This window comes from Pteropus medius, unplaced genomic scaffold (assembly GCF_902729225.1).
Source record: "Pteropus medius unplaced genomic scaffold, Ma_sr-lr_union100, whole genome shotgun sequence".
Classification (NCBI taxonomy): domain Eukaryota; kingdom Metazoa; phylum Chordata; class Mammalia; order Chiroptera; family Pteropodidae; genus Pteropus; species Pteropus medius.
In genome coordinates this window covers 21222659-21244162 of record NW_024350319.1, presented here as the reverse complement: position 1 = coordinate 21244162, position 21504 = coordinate 21222659, and the positions used below count along the sequence as shown (strand labels likewise).

The following is a 21504-nucleotide window of genomic DNA, read 5'->3' as shown; positions in this document are numbered from 1 at the left end:
GTATGCAGGAAAATAATTGGGCATGGAAATTAAAGTAATTTTTATACAGCATGAAAATGCCATAATCTGCATGTTGGAAGGGCTTTCCAGCCCTGTTGGAGCAGTTGTTGAAAATGTAGTGCCTTCTCTTTGGGGTCCCCTCTGCATCATTCAGCTCTCTTACTATCTGACAGGATCATTGTTGTAGGAGTCAGAAGGTGATATGGAAATTTACCTTCCATGTCCTGGTTACTCAGAGTCCTTTTATATCCTTTCTTGGAAAGATTTCTGTCAGTCAGTTTTAATTTGTAGGTGATTATCAAGTGAAAGCAAATTTTAAGGCTGACTTGTATTGTTGGATGAAATATTGATATTTAGAGGCACAGTACCCTAACTTAATTAATATTTAGAACATAAAATCTAAGCATATTCAGTTAATAGGATTGGCAGATGAATACAATTACAAGATTGCTAAATAGATCATAAATCGTAAATGAAATATAAACATTGCTTGTTTCACCATATGGAACTTAATAGTTACAAAGATGAGATAGTCTCCTAGTTACTACTGAAGTAACTAGCTTGTGCCTTCTTTCATTTAAATCTAGGGTGCAGGAAGTAAAAACACAGGCTTTTTTTGTGTGTATATGTCAATATAACATGCACATATGTATACTTCATACATAATTTTAAGTAAAATTAAGGAGAAATTTGCTATACATACATATTTGGTGAGTGTGTGTTAATAATTGAAACATTGAACTGACTCTGTTGTTACACAGTAGATATACTTAGCAGATAGCTACTATTTTTATCTATGTAACAACCCAAATGATGTGATCAAACAGCATGCATAGATTTCTCTTAATCTGTTGTTAACAGATTTTCACATAATGTTCTTAGTCCAAGGAGAATAAGGATTAAAAGAATAGATAATTCCTTCATATACAGTATAGAATTTATTTGTTTCCAATTATTTAAAGCACTGTTTAATTTGACTCATAAGTGAAATTTTGCTATTTAGGCTCCTAACAGCATTGGCTTTGGGAAAGAGAGTGAGAGATCCATGATAATGACCAAATCAGTAAGAGATGATATTCCTTCAACTCAAGAGAATCTGATCAAGTGGGCCTTGGACAATGGCTATCGTCCAGTGACATCATACACAGTGGCTCCTGTGGCTAATAGATTTCACCTTCAGCTTGAAAACAATGGTAAGTATGATTTTTTAAAATTGTATTAAAAATATCTCTCAAATGAAGCTTTCCAATGAGGAAAGCTTTTCAGCCTATGTGGTGGTGTTTTTTTAGTGCAGATTTTAATGATTTGATTAACTGCTTTTTACCGTAAACCTTAAAGTTATCTAGAATTCTAATAGATTATTTCGAGGAAGCTATCTTTAATATAGTTGGGTTTTTTTGTTTGTTTTTTTGTTTTTGCTTTAGTAATATAGAGTTGATTGCATGTCGGAGAACTTTGTTATAGATTGCTTTCGCTATGATTACATAAGGATAAAGTAGCCTGGCTTCTTTTCTAACACCTGAGATACAGAGGAATTGGGACTGCAGGAAAGAAGTCCTCAGTCATGCTGTATCTTATATGAAAATAGTCATGGGGACTCATGATGTGCTTTTTCATTCTCAACCAAGTGGTATGATCAAACAACATGAACAGATTTCTCATTCATCCTCACCCAGAGGGAATGTATGGGTTATTACCCCAGGTTGATGGAGCAGAAAGCAGAGGCTTAGTAAGTTCTTGAGGTTTTCCAGAGTCTTATAGCTAGTGAGACTCAGTTTAAAGTTTTCTGATCTCCAGACCTGTGTTCTCACCCCATGTTACCGCTACTGAGTGCAGTGCCAATAGAATGAAGATTAGGAGTGCAGGTTCAAGTTCCAGCTCTGCCATTTTATTTACTGTTTGGTGGTGGTGGTGGATAGGGGGAGTTCATTAACCTCTGAGCCTCAGGTTGTTCCTCCTCAATGATATGGATAAACAGTAGGACCTACCTCAGAGACATATCGCGAAGGTTTTTGTCGAAGTACAAATGAAAAAGCCCTCCGAAAGCTCTGATTTCTTTTGGACTCATACAGCTGTGCTCTTTTTCATTAAGATAGTATTGAAGGAGAGTTAATGTCCACTGGTCATCTTTACTTCCTACTGAGATGGATTGACCTCAAGCATGCATCAGTTGGCTTTGGAGAGTGGATGCAGAGAATCTTGGGGAAAGGTTTTTTTGTTTTGTTTTGTTCCCCCCTCCCTCTAAATTGTTGACAATATGAAAAAACACTGAGTTTTCATTGAATGGAAATATGCCTATTTCTTTGAAGGAATAAGTAACTAAGCAGCTTTTTAAGAAAAAATCTAAGCAACTTTTTCTTTTCTTCTTCAGGACCGGGTTCTAAAAGGCCAGAGTGCCCAGGCACATGTTAGAATTTAGCAGCCAAAAAGGAAGTAGCAAATAATCTTAAAATACCAATATTGTTTCAAGAAATCTTTAGAGAAACTCTTCTAAAGAATCTCTAGATTCAAGGGAATTATTTCAATGGCATATGAATGAACTAATATTGTCCCACACAACTTATTCGAATCATAGGTTTTTACAGTTTGCAGAGCTTTAAAAATCATCTAATCTCAACCTTGGCTATACATTGGAGTCATGTGGGGAGCTTTAAAACATATTAACGATTAGGTACCACTTCAGAGGGGCTGAGTTTTTTAATTGGCCTGGGGTGAAGCATGGGCATTTTTTTCAAGGTCCCAAAGTGATTTTAACATGTAGTCAAAGTTGAGGACCACTGATCTCATCCAACCTCTTAATTTTAAAATTGGGGAAACTGAGGCACAGAGAAGTAAGCCATTAGACCAAAGCCACTCAGGTAAAATAAACACTAGGACTAGAATTCAGGCTTCCAGACTTTCATCTCTTTCATACACTACTTGTTAAGAGTAATTTTATACATACCCAATCTGTGCTAATTCTTCCTGTTCTTGCCTCCAACAATGATGATTATGGCCTGGCATCAAACGCTGATGATATTTTGCTTTCTTCTGCACCACCAGAGGAGATGAGAGATGAAGAAGTCCATACCATCCCTCCTGAGCTACGGATCCTGCTGGACCCTGGCACCCTGGACAACCCACCCATCCAGGGAGGGGGAGGCAGGAATGGAGGTTTCCCCTTTCCTTTCCCGGATATCCCCAGGAGAGGCCAGAAGGAAGTGGGAGAAGATGGGATCCTCCAGCCAAAAGACCCTGTCATCCCCAGCTTACGACTATTTTCTGGTCCCAGAGAGCCTGAGGAGGTGCAAGGGAGCATAGATGTTGCCTTGTCAGTCAAATGTGACAATGAGAAGATAATCGTGGCTGTAGAAAAAGATTCTTTTCAGGTCAGTGCAATTTCTTCAAGGAGAGAAGAGAAGGCCACTTCCCTCTCCATCTTGCCCCAGTATGTGTTAGTTATTTCCCCAGCTCTTTCACTTTTGGACTCCAGAGACTTGATACTGTTTTCTCAGTTGGATGGGCTCACTTCCCCTTGGCCGTAATTCTCACTCGGTTCCTGTTGTTCTCAGTAGGGGGGGGGTTCCAGATCCTCGTGTGTCAATATTTTGCTACTGAATTTCCAAGGCCAACAAACACAATCCTTGGGCTGTTGAGAGGTGGTAGGCTGGGAAAAGGTAAGAGGGGAGAAGGAATGCAGGCCTTCAGCAATCTTTACTTGGAAGACCAGGCAAAATGTGTTAACTGTATGCTGCAGAACTGCCTGTGGGCTCCCTTTTTTTATGTCTTTTGTGGTTGTTGTTTCAGGCCAACAGCTACTTGGGGGTGGAGGTCACCCTGTTGGATCCTACCTGCAAGGCCAGGATGAATGGCACACACTTCATTTTGGAGTCTCCCCTGAACGGCTGTGGTACTCGGCACCGGCGGTCAGCCCCTGATGGTGTGGTTTACTATAACTCTGTGAGTGTTCTCCAAACCAAAGCTTGGCCTTGTGCCAGAGCCTTATCACCCTAAAATTAATCTTAACATTTCTGTGAAAATGAGGAGAGACATATGCCCCAGGACATATACAAAGCCAAGTGTCAGTTCTCAAAAAAATGGGATGTACTTTGACACTGAAGTTTTTTGTTTTATTTGCTCCATTGGTGAATTTGTGGGGTTTGGGAGCCTCTGTTTTTTATTTTTGTTGTTGTTTTTTTTTTTTTTGGTTGGAGCATTTGTGGTCATCTCTTCCACCTCTCCTTTTATCTCCTGGTTACAGAGGGTTCACTGACAAGGTAATTGTGACCTATCTCTCTGACCAAGCTGTAGGATCAGATGGCCTGGTCTTTAAGAAGATAAAATCCGAGACTTTGGGCTATGAGTGGGAACATCTACACAAATGAGCTAATCAGATCCCTGTTTTCTCTAGCCTCCTTTGAGTCCTACCGAGAAGTAGGAGGACTTCTCCCTCCCTCATGAACAAAGAGCCAAAAGAGAGAAGTCCAAAAGGGGCCTTCAAGAAATTAAATCTCTCTCTACCTCTAAGAAAGACACTAAATCTTTTCAGATTAAACCTATTCTTGCAGAGATGAAGGAACAGTGAATATTAAAAGACTATACAGTGTTATCTTAAAAGAGCTTTATAGTGTTAATTTTGCAGTTCAGGCTATACTTTGATGGTAAAAATAAGGCTTAAAGATTCCTGTGTCCAGATTTGACATGGTGTGTGTATGCTCATAGCTTTGGCATAGGACAGGGAGGGGCAGGAATACTCATTCTCATTCATTCCACTGTGGGTAGTTAGATACGCTTGACCCATTCGGAGAAAAGACTGGTGATCAGGTACTCCAGTCAATGTGGCTCATGTGGGGCCTGACTCTCTTCCCAGTGAGTTGAAGTTTATTGTTCTTCAGGCAGTCTTAGAATGTTTGAGCTGGAAAGAACCCTAAGATGATCTCATTCAACTTCCTTATTCCACAGGTGAGGAAATTTAATTCCTTGCTTAGATTTGAAGAACTAGCTAACAGCAGAGCTATTACTGAACTCAGCTTTTTGACCTCTCCTCCACTCATCTTTTCTCTACACCAAGCTGGTTCAGCTAATCTCCTTTTGTTATTGGAATACTTTATGAACCTTTGATCTCTCTGATGACACCTTCCTGCCAATTCTAACATCAGTTTTCTTGCAGTTATCCAGTTTTTCCAGATATAATAAATGCCATATTACTGATATACTGTACTTGATTCGAGAATTTTAAACTTGTGTCTAAATTAACACCAATAAGAGTCTACAGTAATCTCTCAAGTAAAAAAAAAAAAAAGTGTCATTTGCCTCAGAAGAAAAAGGTATATTGTGAGCCCTTGAAAACTTTTCCTTCTTATATGTATATGTTATGGTGATGATGATGATGGTACTAGGGTAAGCAATATCCTAGATACGTGCTTCAATACTTTCATCATTGCATCAATACTTTCTTCTGAGGATTTGATAAATAATAGAGAGATAGTTTTCCTACATTCTCTTCCCATTCTGCTCCTTTCAGTGAATAGTTTAGTTGTTTGTTCCAGTTATAATTTTTCTTAGTAACTGTCAGATTTACTGTATATTTTTGTTTTGCAAGATATTCAAAAAGCATGACTACCCTACATATACGAGAAATTAGGACTTTATTTATGGAGTCATGGCCCTTAAGTGAGTATTTTCATCTTATCTAGAACTAACCTAGGAATAATCATTTCAACCAGTGTTAAGATAGGTTGTCATGGAATAAAACATGATGCTCTTTTGTGCATCTATATACCATAGAGAAAGATATTAGAGAAGAAATGGGGAAAAGATAGAGGAGTACAGAAGAGAAAAGATGAGGAGAGAATGGTTCAATAGTAAACATTAAATCCTTTGCTTCTAACTCAAACCAAATTCCTCGCATTAGTCAGCTCTATTTCTTAGAATTTTCAATGTAAAGAGTAGCCCCCTCCCCCACAGTACAGGCAGCCTATTGACAACCACATTCAACCCTATTTTAGTTTCTACTGTTTTCTTATTGTTTGAAATTATTTGTATTTTTTCATAAAGGAAGATACATATTTTAGTTCACATCCTAATTTGAACATGCATTGGGTTTCTCTTTATTTTTCATCTCTGCGAAGATAAAATGCTAAGCAAACTTGGAGTATTTTTTGTGTGTCTGTGAGGTAGAACCAAATACGTGTGATTTCATGTTTTTATGACATTGCCTGTGTTTTCTTTGCCTTTTAGATTGTGATACAGGCTCCATCCCTTGGGGATAGTAGTGGTTGGCCAGATGGTTATGAAGATTTGGAGTCAGGTGATAATGGATTTCCAGGAGATATGGATGAAGGAGATACTTCCCTCTTTAGCCGACCTGAAATTGTGGTGGTATGTGTTTCTTTGCAGTAGGTAATTTGTGGAGGATGTTATCTTTTTGGCTAGTTTTAGTTAGGAAGTATTGGAGGAAAAATTAGTTGATAAAGGCCAAAGCTCATAAAGCTACAGGGCCTTCATCCTTCATTTGACTATGATTTATCTCTTCTTGTCTATTCCCCCCCCAGTTTAACTGCAGCCTGCCACAGGTGGGGAATCCCAGCAGCTTCCAGGACCCACCCAACAGAAACATCACCTTCAGCATGGAGCTGTACAACACTGACCTCTTTCTGGTGCCCTCCCAGGGGGTCTTCTCTGTGACAGAGAACGGACACATTTATGTTGAGGTGAGATTCCAACATTAGCCTTGGCCTTCAGGTTAGTGCTAAGTTGTAGTAGCTCCTGGGGCATGAGCTAAAAGCACCTGGAGCAGACCTTCCTGCTCCTCCTCACAGCTTTTGACCAGCTCTAGGTGAAGGCTTGGCTCAGAAAATGCTTCCAGGTTGATTTCCGAGCAAAGTAGGAAATTTCAGAATTTGCTAGATTATCCTAAATAGAGAGAATGTTTTATAGACAAACGTTTTAAAATCATCGTCAGTGTGAATTCTACTAATAAAGCTCTGTCCTTGCTTTGTCCTTAGCATTTTTGGAATAATAGTTCAATAGTTGCAGTGTCAGAATTAACCATGAAATATTTCAGACCATCTCACGTATTATCTTTTAAATATGTGATAATATGTCATGAGATACAGTAGCACCTAGCATTCCATTAACATAGTGGAATGCTATGTGCTACTGTATCTCATGACATTTTTTTTCTAGGTCATCTAAAGGTATCTATAAGTTTATTAAAACTAGTTCCTATATTTAACAGTAATAATCATGCATAGCCTAAGTCTATGGATTGACTGAAAATATTAGGTAGCGGTGGTAATAATGAAATAAGAACAGCTAACATTTATTGCAGGTTTATTTTGTACCAAACTCAGTTGCAGGTATTGCAATAATTTACTCTTCAAAGCAATTAATAGTGCTCTGAGACAGGACTATTAATGTCTGTGTTTTATGGGTGAGGAAATTGAGGCACAAACTTGGCTAAGATCACCTAGTTCGTACCCACAGTTCGTTTACAGTCAAGGCTAATCCTCAGCCTGTCTGGCTCCAGAACTCGCACTGTTATCCGCTGGATGCTACTATCGTTTAGCCTCATGCCATTGGAAAGGGAAGAAAAATATGATGTCTTAGCAGTGCAAATATCCAGATTCACAGATTGGATTTTAGGGAAGATAAATAGCCGTATGGCCCCAGGATGTCTGCTAGTCTTATAGGGGAGTCGCCATCTGATGAGCTGGTTTTGGTGCTAAGCTGCAAGCCTGTGTTCTGCTTCACTGTGGGAGGAGTGAGAAGCGTAAGGGGTCGAATGGGATGCTTCTATATATTAAAAGTAACTTCAGTGCACATATTTCTATTTTAGAAAGATAAATAACTCTCACATTTGTACTGATTCTGGCATGGAGCCCGCGGGCTCTAGACATTTTCCTGGATCTCTCCTCTTTTTTAATTCCCTGTTTTGAGAGGTCTCCTCTTTCTCTGGGTATACCTTCTTTCTCCACCGGGGAAAATATACTGCTTTCTACATGCTGTTCCTAATCGTAGATCTCTTCTAATCCAAGATCGTTTTTTTCTTCTTGCTTTTCTGGCTGTACAGTCCACATGTGCAGTTGGTCAGTGACTCCTTGTTGTACTATAGATTTTAGGGGCAAGGCTTAACTGAGGTTTGTGCTTTTCCAAATGTGTGCATGGCTTTGCTAATTTATGGCTTAGTTGCTTTATGCTAATCAGTGGCCAATATTCCTCATATATCCAACCCTGGGTGTTGTGGTCTTTCTTCCCTTTCCCCTAGTGCTGGCTTACTTGAAATATGAGTTGGTTTGTTTGATTTTTATTATTACTTTCCATTCATATCTTTTTGTATATCATCTATGTTTTTCCTAATTAAATTTAGTCAAAGATATTGTCAAGTGATGAAAAAGAAATTGACCAAATCTTTTTGCTACCTTTTTTAAATATCAAGTACATTGAGAAGAATTTGGGCAGAGGAAAATGTTATAAGCTGTTTTATTTTAAAGTTGTTTTAAACCACCTAAAATGTGAGAGGGAATCTGTTACTAAACAGGATAGCAGCTATGCCTATTCTTTGTTTACTAGTTTGGACTCCACTGCTGATAAGAAAATTAAAAAAATTTTTTGTTTTAAAATTTTAAAAAAATTTGCTTAGGCTAAGTAAAACTTACTAAATCATTGGCTTGGTCTAAAGAGCTATTTATTTCCAGGTTTCTTCTCTTGGCCATTCTTATCACATCCCCTCCCAGAATCCTCTGTTCACGCCAGACCATATTCCCTTCTTTTAATCTAGGACATTTTCAGTTCTGCCATCTGGGCTTTGATCATCTTTGGGTGATAGTTGGTCACATAATGGCAGCTTTTCTCTTAGTTCATTTGTCTCGGAGAATTAAAAAAAAACTTTATAACCCCCCAATTTAAATCTAGAATAGTACTGCTAATAATAGCTGGTGTTTGTTGACTAACTGGGAACTGTGTTGCTTGCATGTAATTTTGACTTTACAAATCTTCACATTAACTGTATTTAGTACGTGGTACCTCTCAATCTGTAGGGGAGGAAACTGAGGCTCAAGTTCACTGCACATGAGCAGCAGAGCATTTGATATTTTGAGATTAGTCTTATTCCAAAACCTGTAGCCTTTCTAGTACTCATTTTCAGTCTATTTTAGAGTAAAAGACTTACTAATGAAAAGTTTTCTTCTAAAACAACTTTTTGAGATACCTTAGACATTCCGCCATTTTATACTTTCTTTGAGATTAAAAAAAGATTTGCATTTCTTCTGTCACACATGTTTGCGTTGTGATTTCTGAGTTCATGTTAAAGGGCACTTTTTAGTAATGTGATATATGTAATTTGGCATCTTTCCAAGATAAAATATCTTATTTTTCAGAAATATTGCAAAAATAATGAAGTGTGAATATTTACAGACTACTAAATATTACTTCCTAGAAAGATTTCTTACAAAGCATTCTTTCAAAGCCACTTCTTTGAGACTGGTTGAAATGACCCTGTAGTTGTAATGAAATAGCAAAGAGAAAATGGATTTGTGTTCAGAATATCTGAGTTTAAGCTTTGGTTTTACCCAGTATTTGCTAGATATGATTTTGAACAAGTCATCTATCGTGGGTGTTTTCCCTCTATTTATTTAAAAAATGGAGATGAAAATATTTATCTCGTGAGATTGTTCTGAGGGAATAAGCTTTAAGGCAAAACAAAATTACATGATCGTAATCATCTTCATTGTTGGGCATCTTGTTGTTAACCCCATAGGGGCCTTTCAGAATAGCACTGTGGACTGAAAACCCCATGTGACGTCAGGGATTTCTCCTTCATTTCTTAGAATGGAAGTGTGTTTGTATTTTCATGCCTTTTGAAAGGATTCTGGGACTATTGGCATATATTAAGGACTAACTTTACTTCTATGTTGTTTAAGTTTATTTTGATTCTAAGTTTAGTCAAGGAATGAGGCATAGAGGGGAGAGACAGTTTGTACGATGAACCCTGTGGCACCAAATGGAGAATCCAGTCTGGTCCAAGGATTTTAGCTGAGTTCAGGATAGTTGAGGTTTGAATTCTCTTAACACTTGACCAAACACTACTTTCTGTTTCTAAAGAAAAGAACGTTAACAAGGTTTGGACGTAGCCCATACAAATGTTTTGTAAGAAGAAAGTGTAAATGAGTCGGAAACATTTCCAGATTAGATTTCCCCTAAAATGCCCTTGGGTTTAAAGAGTGAAGGGAGAGTGTTTGGCAAGGCCTGGTTTGGATCTGTGAGCAGCCAGGATACTTTGCCAGGCCCGTGATCGCCACCAGATTGCACCATTGCTGACATCTAGCCCCAGGGGCCAGCTTTGCCTGCTCCCCGTGAAGTAGGACTTTAGATGAATCTGTAGCTTTACTGCAATGTTTTAGGCTCACTCTGACTTGTTGTAGATTAGAAGTTCAGTACCCGCTGCCTAGGTTAAATAGATTCTGCCTCTGTATTTTTTTGAGCAGTTTTCGAAAAGAGCTTGCCTTACAAGTGATACGCTATTATGACATTAGGGGCTTTGCCTGTTGGTGTTTTATTTATTTTGGAAAATTAACTTTAGGTGCACGATATGCTTTTATTTTTATCTCCCAGAAGACTTATGGGAAGTCGAAGAGACTTATTCATTCTGTATTAGAATCTCTCAGGCTGCATTTGATCTAAGTAATTTGCCGTCACCATCCATATAAAATTTAAATTGAAAACATTTCTTTCTTCAATGGATACATGTTACTTCTGTAATTAGAAAGACCACATAAGTATGTTGTGAAAATAAAGCAATGTATCTCATCAGATGGTATGTTACCCTTGTGCCTAAAGTAAAAGTGAGATGTTAACTTGTTTCTGTATTCATATTTCTGTTCTTTGCAGGTGTCTGTTACCAAGGCTGACCAAGAACTGGGATTTGCCATCCAAACGTGCTTTATCTCTCCGTATTCGAACCCTGATAGGATGTCTGATTACACCATCATTGAGAACATTTGTCCTAAAGATGAATCTGTGAAATTCTACAATCCCAAAAGAGTGCACTTTCCCATCCCGCAAGCTGAGATGGATAAGAAGCGATTCAGCTTTGTTTTTAAGCCCATCTTCAACACCTCGCTGCTCTTTCTACAATGTGAGCTCACATTGTGTACCAAGAAAGAAAAGGTCCCTCAGAAGTTACCTAAGGTTTGTGGGCCTTCAGCCATTTGTACTGTTTCTTTGATGTTTTTAGGTGACGCAGTGACCTACCAGAGAATTATAATCACAAATTATTGCAGATTGGGGTTTTTAGTTTGGGAACTGCCCCATTGACGTGCCAAAGTCCTATTAGCAGGGAACTGTGAGTTTATGGAGTGTTAGAGAATAAATCCTGACAGTATGATTTTTTTCCATGCATGCAACTTAATAGTATCTTATGAATGATAAATTAAGACTGTTTTCCACTGAGGGAGAGGTCTGGCTTTATCTTTGCTATTCAGATAGTGTGAGGTGCCAAAAGTACAGAGCCGAAAGGACAAATTCAGTGTGAGGATTAATTTTTCCAGGTCCCACTGAGACTTGTATTGCAATTGTTTTTTGACCTTCTCTGTATGAGTTATAAGGGTTGACTTGTCTCAGGAGGACTTCTGAAGGGATAATAAATATTTAAATTTTTCTTAGTATCATATGAATTTGTCATGTTTGCCTCATATGACTCCCCATACTGAACCAGCACATTCTGTTGCCACATCAGAAATCAGAACACTTTGACCTTGCTGGAATGGCTGCTGTACGGGAAATTGGCAGGGTTAATTACCTCATTAGGTTGGCCTGGACTGCATGAACGGTATCTTCTGTTGTGGTTTTGCTTTTGTGATCTAATTTCATATGTGCATTTACGCCGTGCATAGTTCACACAGTGTAAACTTGTTTCTCAGCCTTTTGTGGACATATCAATCAATGGCTAAAAGTCTAATAATGTATAATGTATTATATGTATGGAATTCTCTTAATACATAGGTTGTAAGAGATAGGTGTATAAGTAGGAGGCAAATTTATCATTATCAGATAGATTACCGTTGATCTGAATCCTTGGCACTAATATACTCCCCTGGGCATTCCTTTCCCTCATAACACCAAAGAAAATTTTATAGTGCATGTGAAGATACAGCAAATCTGATCATAATCATTAGGGAGCTCATATATGTAAGGTGATTTAGACTGTGTCCTTTAGGTTGTTTTTGGAAACACCGATGCCTTGGCCTTGTGGGCATTCACCTTCCAGTGGCCATCAAGGTTGGAGCTTAGTGGTAGAGAGCCGTGGGGAGCTTAATGCTTGGCTGTGGGGCCCAGCTGTTTCCTACAAACAAAGGATAACTTTTAGGAGTTAGGGATCTAGTAGGGGAGGCCTGGACATTACTGGGGGTTCTTTATTGATAGCTTTGGCTGTTAAACCTTTCACTGAGTCTGGCCTTTTGCAGCCCAGCTTCATAGCATGTTTATCTGTGAAAATGAATGTTTTAAGGAGAGCTCTAAGTCCTAGGGTATGACATAAAATGTTATCCTAAATCTAAAGTCACTATTTATACCCAAGGCAAGATGCAGTGGAATGAGCATGGGGGACTGACAAGGAAGGGCTACTACTTACTAACAGAACTTTAAGCAAAACCCTTTGACCTCTCAGAACCAGCATTTCCTCATCTATTAATTTGAAGTAATTGTACCTGGCTTTGCTTCTGGGTAGAGGAGCAAATAAGATAGTAGATATGGTAACAGTCCAGCACTTATAGAGCGGCGGCTTAGGATGAGCCGTTACCACTGTCTCCCTGTTTACTGCTTGTAGTTAATATTTCCACATTTCTGGTGACTTCTGAGTACTTTCTATGACAATAGACAGAGCCAAAGAATCTTCCATGAAGAGGTTTCAAAGATCGTCGAGTCCAACTTTGCCCTTTGCTGATGAAACTGAGGCCAGAGAGTGCAGTGTCTTACCCAGAATCACACAGTGAGTTAGTCGTAGAATCGTAGACTCTTACTTAACTGAAGAACTAATAAGAAAGTAAGAAAGGTTTTCCTAAAATGCACATCTTTTCACTAATGATTCCTCTTCATGAAAAAGCCATTGTTTCCCTCTACAAGGGGGCTATGTTAAAGGCTTTCTGTTTTTTGAGGGGGACGGGGAGGAATTAGTTATCTGCTTATAATACACGTCTGACTTGCATGTTTCTCAGAGCAACAATGACAATTAAGCCAAAAGTTTGCTCTTTGTGATTAAAAGAGCTAGACGTTAACTTTGGGAATGCCTTGCTACAGACATTTAAAATGATATATTTCTTTTATAATGAAAGCAAATATGTCATTTATATTAGAGTTTGATGAGCATAGACAAGTAACCAAAGTTCTTTAAAAGAAAAAGGTGAAAAGAAAAAACGGTAATGGAATGTGATCATATACTTTTAAAAAACATATCCACTGGGCTCGGGCATGTTAGTTATAAGTTTGGGGCCCTAAAATAGATAGAAGCAGCTGATCTCATGGCTTCCACACCTGGGCACAGCTCCCAAAGACAGACTTTGTTTTGGAACAATAAAAGCAGATAGCCCTGGAAAGCTTCATTTTGCATGAGCCTATACCAGGGCTTAAAAATCAAACAAACTCGACAACACGATTATCTTTATGGACAATAAATGTAAAATCTGTCACCTTCATCATGCAATACATGAAGTTTCCCACAATCACAAATTGCAAACGTGAACCATTTATGTGAAGCCAGCTTGGCGAAGGGCCAACATTTATCACATAGTTTCTTTATTTTTCACACTAATAACACTAAAATCTTCAATTGTTTTGTAGGAAGAAAGGGGGAAAAGACAACATTTATAAGCTGTCTAACGCTATTTGCATCTTTAAGTACAGCCGAGAATATACTGGGCCTGCCACTATATCTATCTCCAAGATTGTTTATGGTTCTTCGTAAAATACCCAGATCTTCTGGGTTTTTTTTTTTTTTTGTGGTAAACAATCGTGAGCTATCTGATAAGGGGCACAGGGACAATTGTGCAGGCTGAGCTGGTGAAGGCCCTCTCGAGTGACCCCCCTCACTCTTTGCTTTGCTTTGCTCTGCCTCTCTGCAGTGCGTGCCTCCTGATGAAGCCTGCACTTCTCTGGATGCCTCAATGATCTGGGCCATGATGCAGAACAAGAAGACATTCACCAAGCCCCTTGCTGTGATCCATCATGAAGTAGAACCTAAAGGTGTGTTTCGGGAGGATCAGTCAGGGAATGAGAGCCTCAGGGCTGCTAGTGCTTTGTCAAGATCGCAAATGCCTTTGGGGAAGGTGTTATGTATGTGAACACCATCCATCTTGGGTGTCACAGCAGAAAGAAGGTTGAGAACCAGTGTTCAAATGTGTTTTTATAATTCAGTTTTCAGAGTTTTATGCACAGATTTGTTACTCGAAACCAAGGGTGCCTCCTCCTATACACATGCAGGAATGTTTGGCAAGCTGTATCTTCTGGGAGAAAAGAAGGGTACCCTAAGAGGTGTAGTACCAGTACCTGAGAGGACAGCCAGACCTGGCATAGGCCAGGCCAGCCAAATGAGCAGAGAAGCAGAATTGGGCTTTGCGAGGATATTAGGAATGGATATGAGGCCCTATGGACTCTGTGGGGAGCATCTATCAGGGAACAGCATCACAGCTCCAACCAAGGGCATCTGAAAACAAGAGCACACCAGGCAGCTGTCAATATCTGACAAGGTGGAACCAGATGTCACATGGGCAGTTACAGTTATCGCCATCTGAAGAAAACCTATGGCTATCTAGAAACATTATCTGAAAGAGCCAAACTAAGAGAAGGCTGAGAGAGTGAAAGTGGATTCCAAACCTCTAAGGTTAGGTATTTCAGGGCAAGAGCTCCCGGCTGTCTTCTGCCACCTTGAGGGACAGAGAGAAGCCTGGTACCGGCACTGCGGGCCTTGACAAAAGCCAGTGAGCAGCCTGACTCTAGTTGCCGGACATTGGCTGGAGACCTGCTGGGTGGTGCTGACACCAGATCTGGGCTTGAGGCAGGTCTTGGGATGGCATTTCTGGTCCAGGCTGTGTTGCATTTGGCAAGACTAAGCAGCAGGGGTGGCTCTCGAACAAACAAGACCTAACAGAACAGAGGCATGTGGATGCCATCTAGTTTCTTCTTTGGTTGAGTGACTTTTGCGAAAGTAGCAGTGCCATTCCTATTGTCAGATCTGGTGGTGATGTCTAACCCCTTCCTAGGAATATGCTCACTCCAGAAAGGCAAGAGAGAGTAGTGGAAAGGGCACTGGCTTAGAGCCAAGAGCCTTGGAGGCGGGTAGCTCTTAGCTTTCCCAGATAACTGGCTGTGAGACTTTGGAGATCTCTCTTCATGGCCTTAGGTTTTGTTTTCTTTATCTGGAAAAGGAGGGGTTTGGACCAGATGACTTCCAGAGCCCTTGCAGCTGTAATATGCAGTTACACTGTTTGAAGAAGCAAAGTACTCTTTTATTCATTTCCCAGCTATCCAAAAGTTGGTGTGAAATGTACATATTAGATATTTATTGGTTCCTCAGCAATGTTTTTGTTTGTTTTGCCTTTTTTAGTAGGGTTTCAACCATTTGAAACAGTTATAAAAGCCAATAAATGGATTGCCCAAATAGTTCCTTTTTAATTGGGTCATGGGGAAAGGAATAAGTTAATTGTGTTGCAAAATATATCACAACTGGGCAACAGCTGGCTCTGTTTTGTACTGTGAAAGTGGTTTAACAATAGCAACAGCTACCTGGTACTCCATCTGTTACTCTTACCTATTTTGAGAGAGGTAATTCTGCTGGTAATTGAAGGCAGCAGATTGCTTTTTCCTTTGCCAGACAATAATTAGGCATTAATATTGCAGCAGTATAACTTCCAGTAATTCATTCTTTCTTCTTTTAAGTCTAGTGGTATTTTCCTAAGTAATTCCTCTTGTAAATTAGGTAATTAACTTTTATTTAAACTTGGTGTAATTATCCTGAACGTTCAGTGTTTTCTTTACATAAAAGTTCAAGAGGAAAGTTTTACCAAATATCAAAGCAATTTCATGAGATTTGCTAATTGAGACTAGAGTTTTGTGGAGAAGCATGTAGTGAAGAAAGTTTATTGCTTGGATTTGTTAAACAAATTGAGGAGGTTAGACCGTAGGCCAGCTTCCCAGGGGCTGTCTGCAAAGGTGCTTTCTAACTCTGTACTGAATGGGGTAGGTTTTCCGGCAGTTTTCAACTCTGAATGACTCCTCTTATCTTTTATGTTTGTTTTCCTTTAACTCTAAAATCATTTCTCTTCAATGCAGGCCATTCAAGTCTTCACTTTTTCCTCTACCTCTCAGTGTGTTGGGATAATCAATTGAAAAGGAAATGTGACATTTGGCTAATAGCAGTGGTTTATTTGAGTAAAAGGATCATGAATGTTTTTTCTGCCAGATAGTTTTGTGTGTGAATATAGTAATACACAGATTCTAGAGCATCTCTGGAAATGGGCAGGTCTCTTATTAGAATTGGCACTTTGGATAAAAATTTCCCAACCAGTGGGACATTTCACTGTCCTTTTTACTATACAGGTGCTCTTTGAAGGCCATGCCAAATTTTCAGCTCTCCTTAGTCATTTGGTCCTTCATATTTTTCAATACTTGAGTTTTCTGGGGCAGCAGATAAAGGCTCTGGTTGTCAACTTCACAGCCAGGCAGAGAGTTGCTCACGGGCTAGCACTGCCAACAGCATGGACACATTTCAGGCAATGTTACTTCCTTCTGTGGACTGAGAGAATAGGCCATCAAGACTTAAATAAATAATTCTAGGGCCCTCCTCTGGGCCTGTAGCATCTTTGCCACTTTTGATCAATCTTGGGAACCAGTGTTGGGTGAGCATTCTTTCATCATTTAAACTTTCAACATTAGATGATGTGTGCTGGTGGTGATGATGGCGATGGAGATGATGACTATTTAACTTTTATTGAGCATTTACTTAATACAAGGTTCTGTGCTAAATGCTTTGTATGAGTTATTGTATTTTATCCTCATAGCCCCTTTGCGAGGCAGGAATAGAGAGAGGCTAAGTAACTTGACTGAGGTCATATCACATATAAATGGTAGATCTGAGATTAAACTCCAGGCACTTTGATTCCAGAGCCTATGCTCTTAAACTCTATGCCTTATCTGAGGACTAAGTTGAGTCTAGTTTTTTTGTTGTTGTTGTTTGTTTGTTTTTTGAAACTATAAATAACGTAGTTAACACCCTATAATCTCAAAAGAAGATGAAGACTTTTAGAAAAAAAGTCTGTTTCCCGCAAAGTTAAGATATCGAGAAACATGTAAACTATTTAAGAGAGTATTAAAGTTTAAGAGGAGTTCTGTGACTTTGAATTATAACTTACAAAAAAGCCCAGAAAACATGAATAGTTTATGCGTATTATGGTTTATGGCAAAACAATTAAAATAGTTGAGGTGATGCCATCCTACGATATTTTCTGAAATATTTTGAAGTATAGGCATATTAGTGCTGTTTGCTTTGGATGCTGTGACCACTTTTTATAGCATTTGAGAACACTTGGGCTTCCACAATAAAAAATGGTATTACCACGTCAATGATAATTTTTTTTTAAATGGTAAAAGAGAAGAATAATCATTTCTCTGAAATTTTGGACTCTAAAATTTGGGGCACATATACAAAAAAAATGGGGCACAAAAGAACAATAAATATCACCCCCAAATTTGCCATGATTTATATGCAATATATAATTCTCAGCAAGTTAAAATGAGTACATTAAACGTTTAAAATACTGAGTTTTTTCCATATTTCTACCACATAACTTTTACAAAATAAAATTGTGCTCAGGACAACACCTGGCATATCATGGGCACTGAGTAAATGTTAATTTCTTTTCCTTCCTCTTAACCTCTCGGCCAAACTGGGTTTGGGGTTAGGGTGGATGAGTGGAGGGGATAGAAGGGAAAGTTGTAAACGTCAATTGCAAGTTAATCCAAGAGAGGCGTTACTTTTTGGAACACATTTGATTTTTCCAGAACAAAAATATTCTAAAGCACCAGCCAGGTTTTGTCCTCAGGCTGAGGTAGAGATGAAGGGAGGCTGGGTAGAAAGAAATGTAGAAATGCTTAATTGACAGACCAAGACATTCAGTTTCTATTCCGGAAGGGAGAAGGAGTATCATAGGGATTTATTATTATTATTATTATTATTATTATTATTATTATTATTATTATTCTTCAATGTGATCCACATCTTAAAAACTTTTTACTCTGGAAAATTTCAAATATATACAAAAATAGAATAGTAGAAAGAACTCCCATGAACCTTCCATCTGGTTTCAACAATTACCAATTCATAGTCAATCTTGTTTTATCACTTCCTGTCCCTGGATTGTTTTGAAGGAAACCCAGACATCTCATTTCATCCATAAATATTCCAGAATGTACTTCTAAAAGTTAAGAACCATCAAAAGATATCGAGTAGGGAGCCAGTGATCATTCAGGAGGACTACTCTGAGAGAAGGTCAGTGTGCTGGGACATACACAATAATTAGATATACGTGACATTTATGGTTATTCCAAAAAAAAAAAAATGTTTATTGAGTACCTACTTTATGCTTGGTGTATAGTAAACACGTTGTTCTGTCTTTAAGGCCTTTACAGTGTAGTGGAGCGTTTCACAGCCTCAGTATTATTGACATTTTGGTTGGATAATGCTCAGATGGCATTTGTTTTTTTTGTGGGGTGGGGGGAGGAGAGAGTGTCCTGTTCATTGGAAGATGTTGAGCAGCATCCCTGGCCTCTACCCATTAGCTGTTCATAGCAAACCCTTTCACTACCAGCCGTGGCAACCTGAAATGTCTCCAGACATAGCCAAATGTCCTGGGGATGGGGGGGCGGGGTGGCAGAAATCACTTTCAGGTGAGAGCCACTGATCTTGGTGGAAGCATGCAGATAAGTGACCAGGCAATTGCAACAAATGTCACAAATATTGAAACGACCCAGAGAAGTGGGGTTCATTTATAGTGAAGTAAAGTTAGTAAAAATTGTATCTTAAATGTGACCTGTACAAAGGCCTCCAAGTCTTCAGCTTCTTTATCTCTCTATCCTAACCTCTTTGCCAAATAGTGGTACAAGTGGGTACCAATTAGATACCTTGTTTCACTTTGGGCCTGTTTGGTCCTACCATGTTTAGAAGAACTGAATTGAAAGCTGGAAGCCAAAAGCTGTGGTCAGGTACTCATGCGTAACCCCAGAAATATCCCGTGTATGAAAACCATGCCTAACACTCCGAGGAGGGAAATTTTGGTTCTAGAGATAGACCAAGGTTTGCTCAGAGTCTATGAAAAGATTTAATTCAGAATGTTGATTATAGTTTGTTCTTTCTGTAAAGAAATCTTTATTGTTAAAATTCTTTTTACAGTAATAGCTAGGATTCCTTTCTTACAATCTAACCCGTAAACCAAAAGTAAATATTGTTGTGTCCACTCTTTTCCTTTCAGCATGCCAACTCGATTATACGGTTCCAGTGGACATCAAGCTCTTTTAGTTATACTCAGGGGTTATTGGGGATTTTGGAACTAAAAGGTTAGAGGATAAAATCCTTTAACCTCAGTTCTGCAGCTTGTGCTTATTATTGTTTATGCACAGAAATCATGGAGGAACTTTACCCGGGGGGACATAAGCAACAACTGTTTCTGTTTAGTTCTGTGAAAAGGCCCCGATTTGAGGTGAGGGAAGAGGATTAGATCATAACACAAGTCCATTAAGAAATTTAAAACAATGCCATCCATCACACAGGCCTTGCTATAAAGCCTAAATTCTTGCATGTGAGGTCTCCTTAGGGGAAAATTATTATGTAGAACCTCTTGGGAATTCTGACTGACAAAATTTAACCACGGGTAGCTAATTGGATGGAACTGTTCCCAGAAGTGTGTATATTTCTCATATGATGCACACTATGGAGACCTTTAAATGCCTTTGGACTTAGTTTAGCAAATCAAACCACTACTGCTTGAAAGTAGGAGAATTTTGTGGTTAGATATCACTATTTCATAGGGTTCTTGGGAGTTTACAATGAGATAGTACAAGTAAAAGCTTTTGTCAATTATAAAACACCATACAAATGTACAAACACAAGGTTTCACCATCATTACTTTATCGCTGCCAACTAAGCTGATAGGACCAAACACCTAGGAGAGAGTTTTTGTGGGCATTTTGTAATTGGTGTGCATTCTACATACTGAATTAGATTTTCTTAAAATCACATAATTAATTTAATTTGATTTTAGTGGCTTTGATTCATCTGGTAGCATTCCTTCCCCTAGAGCTGGATCATGATACCCATGCTGCAAGAATGTGATCAACCCGACTGAGATTGGTTAATCTGAAAATTTACAGTCCTGTCTAGCATCTTCATTTTTATAAACACCGACTCAAACGCTGTTTGTTTTTGGTCAATTTTTCACAAGTTCTTTTCACTTCACTCTGGATTCCAACACAATATGTGTATTCCTTCTTTCTTGAGTAAAAATGGAGATGAAAAGAGAGGCATTAAACACTTATCACTTTTAAACTCTAAAGAGAAGGGGCAGAGTCTATGCCAGGACTCAGCACACGTTTTCTATAAAGGAGCAGATAGTGAATATTTTCAGTTTGTGGTTCATATAGCCCCTGCCTCAACTGCTCAGTGCTACTATTGCAGCAGTAAAGTAGCCACAGACAATATGTAAATGAATGAACATAGTTATGTTCAAATAAAACTTTATTTATGGAATAGATTTGAATTTCACATAATTTTCACATGTCGTTAAATATTACCCTTTTGATTTTTTTCAATCATTAAAAAATACAAAATGTATTTTTAGTTCATGGGCCATACAAAAATAAATGGTGGGCCATGGTATACTCCCCCCTATCTATGCTGTTCTCACTGCTGAAGATAGATAGTGAGTAGCTATGCACAAGTCGTTTTTCAATCTCTGCTTTTCCAGCTAAGGATGGAGCAGCACTCACCAGTCATTTAGGCCGTGAGGCAGAATCTGGAATTCTGGTTCAACCTCTGCCCTTATTCTTTCCAGCTGAGACCTTAGGCTAGTCACATGATATCAGAATCTCAGTCTGCTCATTCGTAAAATAGTGATAATTTTTTTTCTGCCTCCCTCACAGGGCTAGTATGACCCTCAAATGAGATCATGGCTGTGTAGCACTTTCTGAATATGAAAGCATAGAAATGTTGAGGCATACAAGCATTTTCGTATACTCTTATTTAAAGTTTCCTCTATCGCCTCCACTTTCAAAAGCACATCAATATTCTAATCATCCTTCACCAAACACTTCTGGCGGGCCTATTTTATGCTGGGCTGAACCCTGAGGATATACAGATGAGTAAGAACTAGACTCTGACCTCCAAAAAAAAAAAGAAAGAGAGAGAGAGAGAACGAGAATTACAATGTGATGTGGTACATGTGTAACAGAAGAGGGATGGAATGAGCAGAGGTGAGAGAACCC

The 21504-nt window shown here is 38.8% G+C and overlaps 1 protein-coding gene across 1 annotated transcript in view; it reads left to right on the top strand.

Annotated features, from left to right (window-relative positions):
* Window positions 1-21504, top strand: part of TGFBR3 (transforming growth factor beta receptor 3) — a 179380-nt gene that overhangs the window by 140312 nt on the left and 17564 nt on the right. The window contains exons 8-14 of the mRNA XM_039838819.1: window positions 1004-1193; window positions 3043-3368; window positions 3787-3939; window positions 6220-6360; window positions 6534-6692; window positions 10870-11169; window positions 14097-14217. Coding sequence (XP_039694753.1) covers window positions 1004-1193; window positions 3043-3368; window positions 3787-3939; window positions 6220-6360; window positions 6534-6692; window positions 10870-11169; window positions 14097-14217 — 1390 coding nt within the window. The remainder of the gene's footprint in view (window positions 1-1003; window positions 1194-3042; window positions 3369-3786; window positions 3940-6219; window positions 6361-6533; window positions 6693-10869; window positions 11170-14096; window positions 14218-21504) is intronic.